General features: G+C 43.3%; 1 protein-coding gene and 1 pseudogene across 19 annotated transcripts in view; both read left to right on the top strand.

The window, feature by feature from the left end:
* Nucleotides 1–21074, top strand: part of APBB2 (amyloid beta precursor protein binding family B member 2) — a 452510-nt gene that overhangs the window by 419840 nt on the left and 11596 nt on the right. For 18 of the 19 annotated variants that reach the window (XM_077136712.1, XM_077136716.1, XM_077136715.1 and 15 more), the window contains one exon: nucleotides 17464–17578. In XM_077136712.1, the coding sequence (XP_076992827.1) occupies nucleotides 17464–17578 (115 nt within the window). Of the gene's footprint in view, nucleotides 1–5301; nucleotides 5754–17463; nucleotides 17579–21074 lie in introns of those variants that run through there. The other variant, XM_077136718.1, reaches the window with a different exon arrangement.
* On the top strand, nucleotides 8097–13849 carry LOC143663724 (bcl-2 homologous antagonist/killer pseudogene; annotated as a pseudogene).

The raw sequence follows: 21074 nt of genomic DNA, 5'->3' as shown, positions 1-21074 counted from the left end.
AACCTCTCCCTGAGCTGATTTCTCCGTAACTCACTAGAAACCAATGGTTAATTTGCATTCAGTTCAGAAGTCCTTTATCCGCAGTGTGTAGATTCTAAAAGGATCTGTGAATGGATTGCAGGAATTTCTGAACCTTCCCTCCTAAAACTTGTGTGTGAAATTATAGATCTCTGCACATTCTTTTGTGGAGTTCTTTTTATCAGGTTCCAAAAGATTCCATGATCCAAAACAGGTTAGGAGACTTCCTGTTGGCAGATCTCTGCATATGCACTCCTGCATAGTTATCAAGTCCATACTGTGCACCGTTATCACTCTAAGAATTTTATATGGATGAACTAACCCTTATAACACTCTTAAGAGGTAAGTAAATTAGGTATAATTCCCATTTTACAGCTGAGGAAATTAAAGAGGTTAAGGGCAAGCACTAATAAATGGCAGAGAATCCTCCACTCCACCCCACCCCACCAAAAAAAATGCAAAGCTGGAAAAAAAGGTAAATAATAAGGTTCAGAAATTGCTGTGAGACATTTCATGATATAAGGTTTTATAGTTTTTACTTCATTGTCGTGCAGAAAATGCTGATCTGGGCCAGTGCTTAAAAGGCTCAAAAGATAAAACTCCAACTTCTGTGTGAGACCAAAGAGAGAGATATTTATTTGGTGCAAAATTTATATTTTGCATTACCTAATTTAACTTTATGGTCAGTTTAGTTCAACACTGTACGTACATGAAATCTTGAATAGGGCATGCTGTCTTCTTGGTTTGTCCAAGTTAGTGTGATTCCACAGCAAATCCCAGACTAATCTGGGCAGTGAATAAAGAAGTACTTGCAGTCTCCTTGGGGACTGGGGAGAAAGGAGGAAATGTTTAGCTTCTGCATTTGGAGAATTCCTGATATTCTCACAAGCAGTAGGGGCAACCAAATCATTCAGCTGAGTCTTCGATCTTGGGGTTCACCCCTATGAAATGTATTCCTGCAAAGGAGAAGCTAAACCTACTGGTAATTATGCCTAAAAGTCAATTCCAGAGAACCTCTTTTGTTGCTCAGATGTGGACTCTCTCTGTAAGCCACCTTGGCAGGGGAACTCCCTGCCACTCCCTCCCCCCAATGTAGGACATGACTCCCAGGAGTGTAAATCTCCCTAACAGCGTGGAACAGGGCTCCTGGGGATGAGCCAGGACCTGGCATTATGTGACTGAAAAAGTCTTCTCGACCAAAAGGGGGAAGAGAGAAAATGAGATAAAGTGTCAGTGGCTGAGAGATTTTGGAGTCAAGAGGTTATCCTGGAGGTTATTTTTATGTATTATATAGATATCACTTTTTAATTTATGGTATATTGACATGGCTAGAGGAAAATACTTGAAACTATTGAACTGTGTTCCATTAGCCTTGATTCTTGAAGATGACTGTATAGCTATATAGCAGTAATTATGTGGCCATGTGCTTGTGAAAACCTTATGTCTGATACTCCTTTTATCCAGGGTATGGACAGATGAGTAAAAAAAACTAGGATAAAAAAGAAATTGTGGGGTGGGGATAAAGGGTAAAAAATTGGATAGATTAAAATAGTAGGAGTCAATGAGAGGGAGGAGTAAGGGGTATGGGATGTATGGCTTTTTTCTTTTTTTCTTTTTATTTCTTTTTCTGGAATGATGGAAATGTTCTGAAAATGACCATGGTGATGCACACACAACTATGTGATGATATTGTAAGCCATTGATTGTACACCATGTATAGACTGTATGTGTGTAAAGATTTGTCGATAAAAATAATTTAACATGATCATGCATCTATTTGATGATGTTAAGAATTACTGATTGCATATGTAGAATGGTATGATTTCTAAATGTTGGGATAATTTCTTTTTTTCGTTAATTAATAAAAAAAAATTACCAACTCAAAAAAAAATAATAATAATTTAACAAAAAAAAGGAGCAACAATGAAATAAGGCTCAAAAGACCCTCTGCAGTAAAAGACAAACATCAAAAAGTAGCACACAGAAAAGACTTCTGCAGAAATGGGAGAGAATAAGTACCCTGGCAAGTCTTTGCATGCTCATTTTGTGGAAAGTAAATGGTTGTGAGTTGCCTAAGAAATAAGTGGCTGAGTTGAGGAATGGTAGATGGAGTCCCGTTTTCCAGAAAGCTAGAACAGACATTGTCACTCTAGTGTGCTTTCTTGTTTCAGGAATTTCCCATTCGTTTGGATGCCCAGTTAAACATACCAAGTAGTTTTGTTATTTCAGGCTTATTTTAATGAAGGCATTGCCAGTTGCCCCCACATTTTTTTCCCCCAAGAAACAGCCACTGAGAAGGCAGCCTTGGGTGCAGCTGGTGTGGAATTAATCTTTGTGTTTAATTCTTCCCACTGGCATCTTTTACAGCAAGAAGGGAGTAACTTGTGCCTAACTCTAAATTTAGCCTTCTCCATTCTCAGAATGGCTTATCTTGAGCAGAAACCCAGCTTGGGCTGATGATTTTTTTCCAGCAAATTTACAAGGTGCCAAATGGGTGGAGCAGCTGCCACTGTCAATGATTTTTCTGGATTTTTGAATGACATGTCAGAGATCACTCTGAGGTCTGTATTTTATGATTGGTTTTCACTTTGATACTTAAATAAAATCATGCCTGTTAGACACTCAAAAAGAATTAACTTTGTGAATAGTTTGTGGTATCAGTTTTCTGAGTTCTACCTTCAGAAAAACACAATGACTCCATGTCAGTATTATTTCCTTTAAGTGAGTCATTAGTAATGGGTCTGATTTAAAATATCCAGAAGTACGATAATCATGTGGCAGAGAAACAGATTGTGTTCTCAGATCTCTAGAGTTAAGGTTATCAGGCAAAGTTTTCACCATACACTGAGCATAGGCTTTTTATTTAGAATAAAAAATTGAAAGCTTTTGACAGGAATTAGAAGCTAGTCAAAGAAATATCACCTGCTCATTCTTGTTTATAGTAGGAGTTAAAGCACTTAAATCCTTTATTAATAAAAATCTGAGCACAGGAAGGCCCCCAGAGAACATCTGTTCCTATGTGACAAAGCTGAGAGGAGGAGAGGTTAAGTGTTTTGCATAACTAACGTTATGGGGCTATTTACTCTAACTGGAACCAGAATCCAAATCTTTGAATCCTTTGCTGATAATTTCAATGGCCTCCACACACTGGCTTTCATTGGTGAGGCAGAGGTGTGCTGAGACATTTCATCTCAAATGCCGTCCAGCACAACCCAGCTGAAGCTTTAAACCATCAGATTACTCAGTGGTGATAATTATATTGATACAGTTTATTGATCCATTTGCACACATCATCTCATTAAATTTCATTTTAATTTACCATATTTTGATTGACATATCTTCACTCCTTTACAGTCCATCCAAAGTGTACAATCCGTGGTTCACAATATTATCACATAGATATATATTCATCACCATGATCACTCATTTAATTTAAATCTTATGATAAGGTGTCCTCCTCCCATTTTACTGACAGGTAAACAGATTCCAAGGGGCTCCCTGTGTAGCACAGTGTGCCTGGCTTATAAAGAGAGCCCAGTAAATATTTGTTGAATGAACAATCAGAAGGTAAATAACTTAACCAAAGGAACACAGCTATAACTCTCTGCCTACTCAGTCTCAAGAGCTTTTTATGGGAGTTTTCAGCCTTCTTCTCCCTCCACAAAAGTTCACAGGCCAAGGAAGGGGAGGGGAAGAAGTTTCCTCATTTATTTAAAACCTAGGTCCTTTGGCGAATCCTTTTGGCCTTGACGTAAATAGGGGCTTCTAAGCTGTTTGGGAAACAACATTAAAAGATTGTGCCAAACTGTGAAGAAGTGTGGGGTATCCATCATAGGTGTGCTCTGAGAAGCCTAAAATCAGAGAGTAGTTTAAACCAAGGTTCAAATCCTGTCCTACCATGTTCTAGCTGTGTGATGTTGTTCAAGTTCCTCAACCTCTCTGAACTTGTTTCCTCATCTCTCAATGAGAACAGTAGTATTTACCTTGCACGTTGCTGTTAGGGCCAACATAGAACCACCGTGGGATAAGGAATTTTATAGTGTTGCTACACGTGCCTTGGAGCATGCTTGTCCAATGTTTTTCCTCAGATATTAAAGTAGTTTTTTTTTTCATAATTAAAATTTTAATGAAGGCATAAAACAAGCCTTCAATTATAGTAGCAAGCAAAACTCTAAAATACCTAGGAATGGCCTATCAGGAATTATTAAGCTCTATATTAATAGAACTATACGTTTTACTAAAGCACATTTAAAAAATCAAAATAAATGAGATATACCATGTTTCTGGGTGAAATGATCCTATATTTTAGAGGTCCCATTCTCCCCAAATTAATAAAAACATTCAAAGTAGTCCTATCAGAATCCCAATATAATATGTCAGGTAATTTCAGATAAAAATGATGGGTCATGCTCTCATATAGCAAAATATTTTATAAAACTATAGGAATTAGTGACTGTGGGAGCAAGAATGGACATATTCATCAATGGAACAAAATGTACTTGAGTATAAATGGGAATCTAGTTTATGAAAATTCAATGCCAGGTCAGGATAATTCAAATAAGCATTGTGACTGTTGAATATTAAGGTAGATTTTTATATTTTTTATTGCAAAAGTCATATGTGATTATTGTAAAATATTCAAACAATTCAAATATATTAAATTCCTCCATAATTCTCCCTCCAGATTGTCATAATTAACAATTTTGATATTGTGTTCTTCAGATATTTTACTATGATATATTTAAATATATGCTCAGACTCTTGTTTTTCATATGAGTCCATGTCTCTGCAACTTGGATTGTCATTTTTTTCTTCTTTATGTGTTGTGGTCAGTGTTGTGTATCCTGGCATATAGCTCTGCCTTTCCACTTACTGACTCTGTGGTTCTTTTGTCTGGGCGAACATGGTGTTTCACACCATGATTTTAGCCCTCATCTTTGCAGCATGCTGCTGGCTGCTCCAGGACTCTGGCGCCCAAAATAGCAGGTTTCTGTGAAAGATTGGGTTACCAGCTCAGGGCAGCTCTGGGGGAGAAACTGAAAGTCTGTAGCCCCAAGCCCACAGTTGCTCTCTTCGCTCCCTTCTGTCTCATATTCTCCTTCTCTTCCCTGGTACATTGCTGTGTCCTCACCTTCGAGTTTTCATTTCCAGCCTCTCCCCATTCCCCACTTCTTCCCTCTCCCCCCCCCCACCTCTCTCATGATGGATTTCTACACCCTTCACCAAGGTGCTTTCTGCATGTTCAAGTGAAATCTGACCTGCAAAGAGTACATAGATTTCAGTGTTGTCATTCTTTAATAGAGTGTAAGAATCGTTAGTAAAACAGGTAAGATGATTTCCATGTCATTGCTTCTGTCTGTTTTTTACTGAGAGCAGGCGGAGGGGAAATGAAGATAAGTTCTCTGTCAGTGTTTACTGCAAACAGTCTCCCATATTTGACTGTGATTATTTTAAGCTTGATTACCTCTCCCGGTAGATATGTTGCCTCGGTATTCAGCTGGTGTCTCCTGGCTTCATCGTAATGTGACTCAAAATACACACTTCTGTGGGCTAGAGTTCAGCTAAAATAAAGACAGAAAGGCTATAATTGCAGCAAAGTTGGGAAAGGAGGTGGGATGTCAGCACTCAGAGTTGCTGCTACACAAACGGTGGTGTTTTATTTCCTGGATGCCATATGAATGCTAACGTGCTGTTTCTGCTCTGTTCCCTCATGCCTTCCCCGGATTCAGAGAGAGGTAACCAACCGATTTTCACTTCTCCCCCTTTCTTGGTGTCTTAACATGTCTTGCAAATGTCACATGCTTTCTTCATGCCCTAATGCCATTATCGCAGCCGTCATTGTCTTTGAAAAGTAGAATTTTGTTTTGTTTTGTTTAAGCTTTTAACACCATCATTCTTGTATGTCCTGTGCTTTAAAAGAGGGTATGGGGCGTCATCTGGGTTCCCTGTTCTCTGCCATGTTTGAGCCTGCGGGGGGAGGTGCGGGGCAGAGTGATGAAGTAGGAGAGGAACTTGGTCGCTCTCACTAACAGCTAAGAAAAATCAAATGAGCATGCTGGGGAATAAATGTGATCACAGTATTTAGGTCGTGCACACCGTGGTGTGGAAAGAGGCTTTTCTTCTTGAAGAATTAGTATTAGTACTCTCTTAATTATATATCACCTAGAGTTTTGTGGGTAATGCTTGGCACTAGGCAGATGGCCAGAAGACCTGCCTCAATTTCAGTATCAATTATTAGCTAAAATACATGGGTTTCCTCCCCTTCCCTCCCTGCCACGAGAAGGGTATGACTGTGAAAGGAAAGGTATTTATACCTCACTTGGGTGTTTCCAGTGCTATCAGCCTGCCCTTTAGGCTGACTTGGGGTTTTAATTGTTCCATAATTGTAATGCTTAATTTCAGACTCCATATTTGATGGAAACAGGGAGTTTGAAATTTTTCTCCTCAAAAGAATGTTCGTGGTTTCCACTTGGTAAAGCGAAAAAACCAAGGGTGGGTCTCCTCTTTGTATTGAAGTCAAACTCAGTTCAACTCCCTTCCTGGTTAGGGCCGAGCTGCCTGAATTTCAGCTGTTTTTGGCTGACAGTCTTTTCTTTCGTTATGCTGAGCTGCTGTCACTGCTCCGTGTTCAGAAGGGAAAGGGAGACATCATGGATTGGTGGGTGCCACTTCCAGGGTGGGTCTTCCAGAAAGTGCGATGGGGAGAATTTGTAAGCGTGGCTGAGTTTTTAATAACTTTTGAGGAGGTCCTGGCCTGGGAAGGTGGTGGAGGGTTCCAGGTGATGTGGGCTATGCATTGGGATGCAAACACCATGTATTTTTAAATAACAGCAAGTCCTCTCTGAGCTGTGAGGATATTTTCAGGTGTTTGCTAGTTCCTTCCCTCTTTGTTTATTCAGGTCTTGTCACTGGGAAACAGTTACTCTGCATGTTAACAGCAAGATTCTGTTTGGGAGAGGGCCATAAATTCTGGTCTGTCCTACCCTAGCCTCCATGATTATTTGCAAGTAGTAGAATTTCATATCTGCTATTTACACAATGTGTGTATCTCATGAAAGAATTCCCCGTGGGTAAGATGTATTTATTCAGGTATAAGTTGCTGGGATACCCCTTTCAGAATTGGAAAATATAGCATTTTCCTGAGCTTGCATTGCAGGAAAGAAAAGTTTGAGATCACCAATCTAGAGTCTGAGCTTTGGAAAATCAGAAATTCCCACATCCAGTGCATATGCTGGTGGGTAAAATTTTAAGAAGAAAGTCTTGTATGTGTATGGAAAGCTGAATTGGGCGTCTGGAGAAATGGAATTTCTTACCCTGTTTCTCCCTCTTCCCTGCTTCTCCCACCTACAAAATAAATTCTCAAAGTAAAATCAGAAAAGAAGAGCTGACAGTCTTGGAAACAGGACTCATCCTCCATCCATGCCTTGGGCATCCCACCAGCCGTCCACCTTCTGGTATAGCCTAGGAGTTCTGCAGTTACACTATGTGCTCATGTGAATCCACTTTCTGATTACCACTTCGCATCCCATGCTAGACCCTGAGCAGGGGAAACGAAGAAAGAAAAACCTTTGTCATAAAGAACCAGAAATGTAATATGAACCAAATCCCTTGGCCACACTTTTGTCCTTCTTTGCAGGTGAGACCTGCCCTCTGGGATAGTAACATCTGCTGGCTAATAGCTTCAACAGAAATATAAAGAGGGAGGAAAGGGTCATTAGTTACATTTTAGAGAGTCTTAATATAATTCATGTAAGTGCAAATGTTTATTAAAACAACCTGCATGGACAAAGAAACAGTATTTCATTGTATTTTTTATTTCTTTTTCCTCATTTGATAATAAAAATAATTACCATGTAACAAATACCTATCATGTATCCAAATCAGGCCAGTCTTCACAAATTCTTTGCATAAACAGCTCATGGAGAGAGAGCCATTTGGATCTTCACAAAGCCCACACCTCTGTAATCTTTGAGCTGCTTGTGCCCCTCAGGCTGCATCGTGACAAGCGGAGGCTGACCCCAGTGCAAGGATGCATTGACCCTGCTCCATCCCCAGTCTGGGTCAGGGCAGGCTGACATTGTCCTCCACTGGAGCCTGAAAAATGGTGTTTAGACAAGGCCAGGGTCCTGCCTGACAGGGGGGACAGAGAACCTACACTGTCTGCCACCTCTGAGGAGAAGGTAGCCCAGGACATAGAGGATACTCTCCACAGCTGTATCTTTTATCACCAACAGCAGGAACAAGAGGTCGAGGGGGTGGCTGCACCCACCAATCCTGAGATGGTTACCTTATCCCTAGAGCCTAGCAGCAACATGGGGCAGGGGTATGGCTGCTCACCACCATCAGGGACAAAATCAATCCATCTACAACCCAGAGTTCTAGACCATGTTGCAGCACTTGCAACAGAGAACACCACGAGTACTTCACCAAGATCACCTCAAGTTTGTTTGAGAGTGGCATCAGCCAGAGCTGGTGGTGACTCTCCTGGGCCTCTGCTGCCTGGCCCTACCCATCTGCCAGCACAGCCTGACTCGCTTCCTAGGCCAGGTGACCCGCTTTGTGGCTGACTTCCTTGTGCCACTGTTTTGCCAGATGGAGCATACAGAGGGGCAGCAGGTGGCAGCCCTGGACTTAGGCAGTGGCCACATCCAGAATGTGCTGATGGTTCTGGTTGTGATTCTGTTGGGCCAGTTTGTGGTACAAAGATTCTTCAAGTCATGGTTCCCAGAGGCATCCTTTGGGGTCCTCCGAGACCCCTGTCTGGACTTCAGCTGCAGCTTTCTCCCCCTTCCCTCCCCTGCAGAGGTCACCCCTCAAGAGTACAGAAGCTTTAGCAAGTGGGCACTTCAGCCCTGGGGGGCCCCTTCCCAGGGACCAGTCAGACTCATGGGCGTCCCAACATAGCATGGTGCTAACAGGCCCACTCTCTGGGCCCCTCCCTTAGGGCTGCAGCCTCCTCTCGCAGCTCTCTGGTCCTCCCCTCATCCCTGGCTGCTGAGCAGACCTGCTGGGTGATGGGGAGGCAAGACGCTGGGAACCACTTCTCCCCAGAAAGTTTTTTTAATGGTTTTAGGTTTTTATAATACCCTTGGGAGACTCCCTTCCCCAATCCCACCAATCCGCCCAAGACTAGAGCATCTAGGGAGTGGGATTAGTAGGCTTCATTTGTTTTCCTCAGGACTCAGCTTGTTTCTGGAAGGTCAGAGCTTGAACACTAGGACAAGAGCACAGTCCCAGCCCTCCCAACGCAGGGCCAGCTGGAGAGGGGGACCGTAGTCCTGCTCGCATCTCCCACTGCTCCCACACCCCCACCTCATATGTGCCTTTTTGGTCAGACTCTTAGGGATTCTGGGCCTGGGGTGGAGTGGGGATGGCAGAAGCAGCCTGAGCTCATGCACTAGCACCATCTACCCTACCTCCTGGGGTCTTCTCAGTTCTCCCCCTTTCCCTCACTTTATGACCACTTCCTTCCAACCCATTCACTGCAGATGGAGGCCCACTCCTTGTCCAGACTGCAGGGATTAGTGAGGGAAAGGGAGTGGGGAGCGGATCTGGAGGTTTCTGAGTGGAAGAAGGAGTCCCAGAGTTTGCCTCTTCCCTGCCCTCATGGCCTGGACACAGTATAATCTGGGGGTGAGGATGGGGAAACTGCATTCTTGAACTCTACCCCTCCCGCCCTCCATTCCTCAGCTGCCAAGCCTCCTGGGAGGGTGAGGGGAGAAGTACCTTGTCTATTTTGCACAGTCCAGAGATTCGGGAGAAGCAGAGAAAAGTTTGTGATTAAACCATATGTGTGAGAGGAGGGGGGAGCATGGGGCAGATGGAGCCCCCTGGCACTCCCCACCTTCTGAGTGGGGAAATAAACTATCTAATCCCCTGGGGAAAAAAGACATTACATGTAGTTGACCCAAGCAAGTATGTATTGGGTGAAAGACTCATCAAATTGTGGAGACTTCATGAGGAAGAAACACCAACAGAGGGATTTGGTGGTAGACTGAATCAAAGTGAGTCTCACAGGGAAGGCAAAAAGAGAGACTTATGCAGAATGAGTTATCACGTAGCTGACAAGCTCAGTTTGTTCTGTGCTGCTCCAGAAAGCAGAACTAGATCCAACAAGCAACAGTTACAGGGAAGCAAGTTTCAGCGCAACGCTTAAAAATAATGTATTTTGGTTTGCTTGGAGCATTCTAACGATGAAAAATCATTAAGGAAATATCATAGCATTAGAAAGAGTCTAGGTACCACCTGTCAGGGCTGCTGTAGAAGGGACTTTGAAAAGTTAGCCTAGATAACCACTGAGGTTTGTAGTTGACTCTTAAATTCCTTTTGAGGAAGGGTAAGAAGATAAACAAATTCCACTTATGCTGAGAGAGTTGCAGAGGGAGAGACATAAGCGTAGGGAAGTAGTTCTGTCTTGACTCCTTTTTAATAGAATCCATTTGAATAAAGAATTATTTATTCTTTCATTCTATAAAAATGTATTACACCCCTACAGCGTGGTTAGAATGCTGTACAACTGAGAGCAATAAGAGCAATTTTGTTGTCCTTTTTCTTTTCCATTAAGAAATTTGAAGCTGTCGTGTAAGATGTCTTAGTGCTGACATTTTTCTTGGGCAGAACTCCAGATTGGTCCTCTGGGGGAATAATTACTGGGGAGAACAGTAAAAGGAAAGGAACAAAAAGAATTGGAAACACAGGGACTCAGTAGACAAACAGCAAGGGGTTTGTTGATTCCTGGTACTAGCTATTGTTTCAGTTTTAGGAAGAGGCACAAGAAACCACAGCTGTTAACATTCTTCTTGATTTATAAAATAAAATGCAATAATTTCAGTACCCGTGGGAAATACATGGGATGAGAAATAGCATGCTGTACTCCATGTGTGGGGAGCCAGCGAACTGGCTGGCCCCACATCTGTTCAGCAAATGTCTTCTAATCGAGCTGGAGCAAAGAGAACACTAGTTCTTGCTGTTGGGCTTGTCAGAGCATCTCAGAAAGAGACATCTAAAAGGATCTGTTGAAAAACAAGAGCGTTGTTCAGATTGGACCTTGGAGCTCATTTGGACCAACTCTGATTTTATACATGAGGCCATGAAGGTGTGTGACTGGAGGTGACACAGAAGCCCGTCCCTCTGAGGTGGGAGGTACCAGGCTCTGTGGACGGGTGCAGCAGGCCAGGTGCTGCTGGTAGCTCTGGCATGAAAGTGGAGCATGGCAGGCCAGCCAGATGGCTCCCTCTTTCCTCCTGAATCCACAGCCCTGCTTCTTCACCTGGCCAGCCCTCAGCCGATCTTGCCAGTTTGGGTCTGCACAGTCCGTCAATTATACTCTAGGTTCGGAGGTTTGTTTACCCCAGAGCAATTTCTTGCCTTCTCCCCCACCTCAGGATACAGGAAAACCTCTAGAAAATACTAAATTTCTTTTATAAAAATAACATGACTTTTGGCGTCATAATGCTCATTAGGAAAAAAATCTATTTAAAATGCTGATAAGAGTATGACAGGACTTTGATGTATTGAAGCTGAATGATTAGACTTGGGAGTTTGTTTACTATTCTGTCTGTGTTTATATGTATGAAAAAAGTTCCAGAATGAGTGTTTTTTTTAAAAAAAGAAAAACTGTTCTTTTAACTGCTGTACTTCTCAGATTGCTGAGCTTGGGGTCCCAAATTCCCTTCTCTGGGGAAAGCTGCCTGGGGGCAAAGATCATTTCAAACCTCCCTGTTGCTAAGTCCAAATGGTCTGTCTTCTACTGTTTGACCTCTCTAATAGCTCTGGAACCTTCTCCACCCTCTCTGGAACATCCTTTCATTGATGTCTTTGGAGTCACCTTCTCCTGGAGTTCCTCCCCACCTCCCGCCTCCTAACACTCTTTCTTATCCCTTTTGCTGGTCCCTCCATATCCGCTGGGCCTTTAAATATCTGTCTTTCTCAGCGTCTGGACTTTTGTTCTGTATTTTGTCACTTTCTGCATTCTCAGCTGCTTCCCCGACTTCAGCTGTCTGTCTCCCAGATCTGTGTCTCCAGTCCAGACCATGGACCCAAGTCTAGACTAAGTGTGAGCCTACTTGGTGGGCCTCCGCCCCTGGTGTCCCCCAAGCACCTCACACCTGATTGTCCAACCTGGAGCTCATCACCTTCCTTCACCAAACCTGCTCTCCCTCCTTTCTCCGCACTCTAGTAATGGGGGCACTTAGTTATCCTAGCAAGGACCCCAGAGTTACTGATTGTCCTCACCATTGTTGTAGTTTGCTAGCTGCTGGAATGCGCTATACCAGAAACAGGGTGGCTTTTTAAAAGGGGAGTTTAATAAGTTGCTAGTTTACAGTTCTAAGGCCAAGAAAATGTCCCAATTACAACAAGTCTATAGAAATGTCCAATCTAAGCCATCCAGGGAAAGATACCTTGGTTCAAGAAGGCTGATGAAATTCAGGGTTTCTCTCTCAAATGGAAGGGCACATGGTGAACACAGTCAAGGTTCCTCTCTCATCTGGAAGGGCACATGGCAAACACAGTATCATCTGCTAGCTTTCTCTTCTGGCTTCCTGTTTTATGACGCTCCCTGGGAGGCATTTTCCTTCTTCATCTCCAAAGATCTCTGGCTGGTAGACTCTGCTTCTCGTGGCTGCATTGTTCTGCTCTCTCTGAATCTCTCTCATTCTCCAAATTGTTTCCTCTTTTATAAGACTTCAGAAACTAATCAAGACCCACCCAAATGCGTGGAGACACACCTCCACCTAATCCAGTTAACAACCACTCTTGATTAAATCACATCTCCAAGAAGTTGATCTAATCACAGTTTCAAACATACAATGTTGAATAGGGATTAGAAGAAATGGCTCCCTTTACAAAATGGAATTAGGATTAAAACATGGCTTTTCTAGGGTACATACATCATTTCAAACCAGCACAACCACCTACACACCTATTAGCCCTGCCAACCCCTCTTCTAACACTTCTTTTCCATCTGTCTCTTCTACTTTATTCTCCCAGCTGCTTACCAGCTGGCACCCTACTCATCCTCTCTCACCTGGGCCACAGAAGTAGTCCTCAATACTTTCCTTCCCTTGACCCACTTTTTTCCACTGGAGAGAATTTACTAAAACACATGCCTGAAGGGGTCATGTGCCAGATTGCAAGGCTTGAATGGCTCACGCTAAGGGCCAGACTCCTAGCAGAACATCAGCACTCTGCAAGTCCATTCTGGACCCCTGGACAGCACCCCTACAGCCATACATGGCCCCTCACCACCACACCGAGGATGTAGCACAGGATGACCAAGAGTTCTTCCAAAACACATTAGGGCCTTTCTTGCCATTGTGCTTTGGCTTGGGTTCATTTAAATGTTCTTTGAACTAGGCAGCTTCTTGCCTTGGCCAGGTCCTTAAAGATGAAGCTCAAATGTCCACTGCCCATTTCTAACTTTAGACTCTTGGACTTCCCAAGCTGGGACCTTGTCTATTTGTGTTTGTATCCCTGTGCCTGGCACATAATAGAAGCTAGAAGTAATTTGTGGAAGTGAATTGAATATTTAAAGTATATATGTTTTCAGTACCATTTCATAACTTAGAATATAAAGCCAAATAGCAGTTGTGTGAGTTTCATGTTGCTGCTGTAACAAACTACCACAAACCTAGTGACTTAAAACAACATAGATTTATTCTTTTACAGTTCTGGATGTCAGAAATTTGAAATGAGTCTTTCAGGCAGAATTCAGGGTGGTGGCAGAGCTGAGTTCCTTCTGGAGACTCCAGGGGAAAATCTATTTTGTTGCCTTTTCCAGCTTCTAGAGGCCACCTGGATTCCTTGGCTCGTGGCCTCTTCCTCCGTCTTCAAAGCCTTTTGATTACATGTTCCCACCCAGATAATCTCTCCATCGCAAAGTCCTTAATTTAATCACATCTACAGAGTTCCTTTGGTCATGTAAGGTAAACAGATTCATAGATTCTGGGACTTAGAAGACGTACATCCTGGGAAGAAAGAGGCATTATTCTACCATAGCAGCCTTTTTCAGCAACTAAGTGCTAAAAAGCCAGGTTTTTAAAACAACCAGTCAAGACATGTTTGGATTTCATTCTAAGTAATGATGACATGGGATCAGCCATGTATTTCATTGCGTACAGGAAGACACTTGACTTACCCATTCTGCAGGTCTGAAAGAAAGGCCTCCTGCCTCTCACAGATCCTCATATTTGGGACTTTCAGCTATTTTAAGGGTGACTTGGGATGGTCCATTGGAATAAAATAGAATTTATGCAAATCTCTCAACCTCTACAGTGAGGAAAAGAGAAAATCTGTTTGTTTTTTTTTCCTGGGAGGTTAGGTGAAAGCCCCAGGGTGTTGCTTACACAGGTTCATCTAGTCATGGACCAACAGATTTATACTGCCTCATCTATTAGGCTGGTATTTGAGAGGGACAGAAAAAGAAAAGACTAGAAATATTGTTAGAATCCTACAACAAAGCCTGAGGCTGCTGAGCTTCTCCTTTGGGAAGATGTGAGTTGCACGTGGTACCCTTCAGGCATTACTCACCTTCTCCTGAGCCAGAAGAAAGTGCAGATTAATAATAGTTGTTTTTTTTATATTAGTCCTAGAGGGTTACAAATGAAAGAACAGAGGACACAACCTGCAGTTTGGTAGGAATGATCCCTTGCTTATTGACCAGGGCCTGCTTTATCCTCCTTATTGGTAGCCTTGCAGTTGTTACCATTGTAGGCTTGCCAAGAGTTTTGGTGAGGACAATGAACCTCGGAAGCTTACCGCATAGAATGTCATAGGCAGAAAGGGACCTCGGAAATTAGGCTTTCAAACCCTCATTTAGTGATGAAGTTAATAGTTCCATGCCCGAACTAAGCAGAACCAGCAATTCTAGTAAGACTAAAATTTGGGTCCCCTGAATTCTCATTCAGTGCCCTTTTGGCTATATTGGACAGTCAGAGGACAGACACAGATGAGACTGGTTGAATAACTATAAAAGACAGGGTATAAGGAAATCTTATCCTTTGTGGTGCCAGATTGAAACACAGCCAAACATTTAGACACAAGCAAGCCTGGAGGATGGAGTGGCCAGGCAGACCTCAAGCTGGACCATACAGGAGAGATGAGTGAGCTCTGGACAGTTCAGGGAGGACATTTCCAGTGGCCACCAAGTGAGGGAAGGAACTGCAGTGAGTGGGCATAGAACTCAGTGAATAAGAGTACAGACCAACTGAGTGGGCATTGAAATCCAATGAGCAGGCAGGCACTGAGACCCAACTTTCTGGAACAAAAGGGAGAGCTCCTCAGTTGAGGGCATGATGCCAGAGGGTTTAGTGCAACAAATTTTGGAACACTTGAAATCCAGGCTAAAGTATCCTATAGAGGTGGCCATAGGGAACCCCAGAGAGATTTGGCCTGAGAAATGGCAGCTGAACATGGAAGTTTGAAGGAAAAATGTTGCGTGAGGTGTGACACTGTGTCTATTACTTTATGATCCATCTAAGAAAGAGGAGTAATGAGAGGTGAGTAAACAGGGCTTCCCTTGAGTATGGTTTCCAAAAGTGATGCTTTCTGTTCATTTCTTTTCTGAGTATTATGTTGCCTCAGTGGTAGTTCACACTAGGGTGGAAAGACCTTGGAGAGCAGCATGGAGCAAGACTGTGCTCACCTCCCCAAGTTCTGTTCCAGCTTTTCACCCAGACTCAACCCTACCTATTTTTCTGGCCTCAACCCACTGTCATGGATCCTGTTCTTGCCTGTGATTAAGGGCCAGCTTTCCCAAGGATATAGTGAGCACTGTGCTTTAAGGGAGTAGGAGCACTCCATGCCCAGACACTGGTGCTTAACCATAGTCAGGCCTGGACTAGGTGTTGGGTATAAGGCCCAGATCATCTTCATGGAGCTTCAAGGAGTTGTGGGGAAGACAAGCTCATTAACAGACACTTACGCTACCAGGGGTGAGTGCAGTATGCAGGGGACTCATGGAAGCACTGGGAAGGGGTGCTCACCCAGCTGGGAGTTCATACCATGGCCAGAAGAAGGAGACAGCACAGGCAAAGGTAGGGAAGCAAGAACCTGCCTAAAACACCCATGTCGTGTTAGGGCTGGAAGGAAGGGGATAGATTCAGGATATGCACAGGAGGTAAAATAGATCCGACATGGGGATTAGCTCTGGAGGGTAAGAATGATGTCAAAAGACCTTTGTAGTTCTAGCGTGAAGACAGAACATGAGGAAGAAGGAGAAGTTTGGTGAGAGTTCATCATGAGGTCAGGTGTGGGTAGGTTGAATTTAAAAGTGCCTATGGGGGCGGGCCACGGTGGCTCAGCTGGCAAGAATGCTTGCCTGTTATGCCAGAGGACCCGGGTTCAATTCCCGGTGCCTGCCCATGTTAAAAAAAATAAATAAATAAAAGTGGCTGTGGGTCTGCTGGGTAAGGATGCCTCTGACTTAGAGACTGGGCTTACAGAACCTCCTGTGGGGCTACATGGGGATGACAAGGCAGTGGAGCACAGGCTTTAAGTCCCTCTCCCTCACCTCTACCCACATTTTCTTTCTGGCCAGACCTTCACTATAGCGAGTTATCAATTCATCCATGGTTATAGCTACAGACAGTCTCCTAACTTAGCATCCTATGCAAAGAAATCATTGTGATCCATTGTCAGATGAGTAGATCTGGACACTTATTTCTCATAAACACTTAGATCATTAAACCACTGTTCTCCAATAGCAGCAGTGAAAAACTTGGTTGAATTGCATAGTTCTTTTGAAGCCAAGTAATATCACAGTCGATATCCTTTAATCAGTAAAATAGATGCTAAGTACAGCATGAGCTGCTCGCTCACCACGGTGTCTGAATAAACAATAGGGACTGATGTTGCTACCTTCACCCTTTGATCTGGACATGAGAAGTGCTCATCAGGATCAAATGCCTTTCATGGGCGTCTCGTCTGTGTGTTTCTGTGTTCCAGTGTACCCTGTGATTGCCTGTCAGCATTCTCAAGCAGCTGTGGGCCTCATCCATCTTTTGTGCACGTTTACACATCAGCGCCTATTGTTTTGCTTCTTCTGCACTAGGACGTTTGTCATTATATCGCTCATGCAAATTCATGCTCCCCTCAGGCCTGTTTTCTGTTTTAAAATCATAATATTTATAATTGCATTATTTGCTTTCATACCAGATAGGATGTGCTTGTAAAATTCTGTCTTCATTAAAGGTTAAAAGAGTCTAGAGTTCAGCATGCCAGATCTGGAGGACAGTGGAATCATTTTAGTCAGAAATTAATTCCTAATATGACCCATAAAAGTGTTCCTGTCTTGTAGGTAGCCATTGACATTTTATTTATCTTTTTAATCCAAGATATACACTGTTTACTATTGATACACTAACTGCTAGCTCAATTAACTTTCATAACTAGAGTGCATTGTTAAAGGTTACCTTTTCTAACATAGTGATAAATCTTTTTGAACAGGGATTTTGCTTATGTAGCAAGAGACAAAGATACAAGAATTTTGAAATGTCATGTATTTCGATGTGACACACCAGCAAAAGCCATTGCCACAAGTCTCCACGAAATCTGTTCCCAGGTAAGGGGGTCAGGGTGCAATGAGCCCTGCTTTTTTCTCACAGCTTAAGCAGCTAAAGATGTGAAAAGGCAGAGTGGGTTGACCTGTAAATGGCACTCGGACCATTGGGTCAGCCCAGCATCATTAATGAATTTATGGTATGTGTCAGGTGTAGCTCAAAGTGTCACTCCTTCTACAGTCTGGGGCTGTAGCAGGTGGGCAAAACGGTGGCAAAGATGTGTACATCAAGTCCAGCTGGAAAACCAGGGAAGGGAGTCAGGCAGACTTCCCGGGGAATTGACCCACCTGAGTTGAGAGCAAAAGTAGGTAGGAGGACAGGTGTCTGCAGAAATGCAGGTAGCAGGTGTTGGCGTCACCATCAGCTGGGAAGCAGGGCTACGGTCACTGGCTTATGCTGGTAAAGGTCCTACCTCCTTAGAGTCACAAAGCCTCGGGATGAGAACAGTTGGATATCACCATCTGTTCTAGTTTGCTAGCTGCCAGAATGTGCAGTACACCAGAAACAGAATGGCTTTTAAAAGGGGGAATTTAATGAGTTGCTAGTTTACAATTCTAAGGCCAAAAAAATGTCCCAGTTACAAGTCTATAGAAATGTCCAATCTAAGGCATCCAGGGAAAGATACCTTGGTTCAAGAAGGCCGATGAAGTTCACGGTTTCTCTCTCAAGTGAGAAGGCACATGGCAAACACAGAGTTTCTCTCTCATCTGAACAGGCACGTGGTGAACACAATCAGGGTTCCTTTCTCATCTGGAAGGGCACATGGCAGACATGGCATCATCTGCTAGCTTCTTCTCCTGGCTTTCTGTTTTATGAAGCTCCCCGGGAGACATTTTCCTTCTTCATCTCCAAAGGTCGCTGGCTGGTAGACTTTGCTTCTCGTGGCTATGTCATTCTGCTCTGCTCTCTCTCAATCTCTCTCATTCTCCAAAATGTTTCCTCTTTTATAGCACTCCAGAAACTTATCAAGACCCACCCAAATGGGTGGAGGCATGTTGTTACCTAATCCAGCTAAACAACCACTCTAATTAAATCACTTCTCCAGGGAGATTATCTAATTAAGATTCAAACATACAGTATTGAATAGGGATTATTCTGCCATTACAAAATGGGATTTTGATTAAAACATGGTCCATACATCCTTTCAAACCAGCACACCATCCAACCTAGCTCGCTCCCTCCAGTGCAGTTCCCCATACAAACACCTGCCCCTGCCCCCACTTGTTGCTTCCATTTACAGGGTCTCTTACTTTTCAGGAGACTCTCTCTCCTATCATTGAGCAGCCGTGCCTGTTACAGAGTTCTTTCCTGCATTGGCCTGCAGTCTTCCTCCCTAGAACCTCCATACACTTATTTGAGATCTGTGATCTGTAACAGCAGAGAAAGGTTACTCTGGTTTGTCTCCAGCCTGGACAGCCCTTTAGATATTTGAAGCCATGTGCTGTGCCTGGCATGTTTTAAAGTCACTGGACAAATATCTGTTACTGTGTTTTCTGCTGCTGATTTTCTCCCTTCTTCATGTCCACTACCCTAGTCTCTGCAGCCACCTTTTGCATCTCATCACCAGGCTCCTAACCATCCTCTTCTAGACACACACCGGTTTATTTTCCCCAAAAATGAGCTGATCAAGGGTAGACTTGGTCCTGTTCTGTCCTTTGACCTCCAGGGATGCAGTGTTGGTATTATTGGGTTTTTTAAAAAATATTTTTATTAATAAAATAACATACATTCTGTCACATTGATGGTATACAGTCAGTGGCTTACAACATCATCACATAGTTGTGTATTCATTACCATGATAATTTTTTTGAACACTTACATCACTCCAGAAAAAGAAATGAAACTCATACATACCATGCCCCACACTTCTCCCTCTCATTGACCACTAATATTTCCATCTACCCAATTTATTTTAACCTTTGTTCCCCCTATTATTTCTTATCCATATGTTTTACTCATCTGTCCATACCCTAGATAAAAGGAGCATCAGACACAAGGTTTTCATAATCACATAGTCGCATTGTAAAAGCTATATCATTATACAATCATCTTCAAGAAATAAGGCCAGTGGAGCACAGCTCTACAGTTCAGGTACTTCCCTCTAGCCACTCCAATGCACCATAAACTAAAAAGGGAATATCTATATAATGTGTAAGAATAACCTCCAGGATAACCTCTTGACTGTGTTTGAAATCTCTCAGCCACTGACACTTTATTTTGTCTCATTTCTCTCTTCTTCCTTTTGGTCAAGAAGGTTTTCTCAGTCCCTTGATGCTGGGTCTCATCCTGGGATTTCTGTCCCACGTTCCCAGGAGGTTTACACTCCTGAACGTCATATCCCATGGAGAGGGGAGAGCAGTGAGTTCACTTGCCATATTGGCTGAAAGAGAGAGAGGGCACATCTGAGCGACAAAAGAGGTTCTCTGGGGGTGATTCCTAGGCCTGATTTTAAGTAGGCTTAGCCTATCCTTTATGGGGATAAGTTTCATAGGAACGACCCCCAAGATGGAGGGTTCACCCTATTGATTTGATTGACCCCACTCCCTTTTTTCTTTTTTCCTTTTTTTTTTTTTTTTTTTTTTACTGATTATTTGATTTATTGGTATTGTTGGTGTTTTTAGCACTGATATCACTTGCTGGTTTGTGTTCGAATGGTGGTCAACTAGGCCTCCCAGGACATTGTCATGCAAACAGCCTTCAACCAGGCCTTTCCATTTGCCAAATTTGGTATTACCTCGTTGAATAGCTCCTTTCTGGTTTTGGGACAGAGTTCTCTTCATTTCTCATACTGACACAGTAACACTAGCCTTACTCCCACAATTCCTTCTAAGCTAGAGAGGCCAGACCCAGGCCACGGCCCAACCTGGTGTTTGAGCAGCAGGAGAATAGCAGTGGAAGCCAGAGACCCCACAGAAGGAGCAGGGATAGAGAACTGTTCCCAGCCCCCAAATAAACTGGCCCCACAGGCCAGAGCCCAGGGACATGCAGGATAGGTGCTTGTCTACAGATCACCATGTTTTTGTTCCACCCTATGTTTGCTTTCTTGCTGGGAGGGGACTGGGAAGTGGCTGCACCTCTCACTACCACTGGCAGTGTTGCAGCTCCCTAGGTTTTGTTTCTTCATTCACTTATACAGCAGATACAGCTGAGCACCCTATATGTGCCAGGCACTGTTCTAAGCAGTGGAGAGACAGCAGAGTCCAAAACAGGAAATCTCCTTGCCATTGTGGAACTCATTCTAGTGTAAAACCTTTAGAAGACAGCCTGGTGCAGACTAGGTGCTCATTAAATACTTGATATTATTATGGTCAGCAGCCCTCCAGCTTACTGTTCAGTCACAGGTCTGGACATGGGAGAAGTGGAGCTCTGCAGAAGCGTTGACCTTCCTTCCACCTGGAATGGAAAACTTGATTTGGGGATGAGATCTGAATTACTTTGGGGTCATTAAGAAAGGGTGGGCTTCTTTCAGTCCCTGAATCCATAGCACTGTGTAACTGG

Source organism: Tamandua tetradactyla, chromosome 19 (genome assembly GCF_023851605.1).
Source record: "Tamandua tetradactyla isolate mTamTet1 chromosome 19, mTamTet1.pri, whole genome shotgun sequence".
Lineage (NCBI taxonomy): Eukaryota > Metazoa > Chordata > Mammalia > Pilosa > Myrmecophagidae > Tamandua > Tamandua tetradactyla.
The sequence above is the reverse complement of the archived record's forward strand: the minus strand, read 5'-3'. Positions and strand labels throughout refer to the sequence as shown.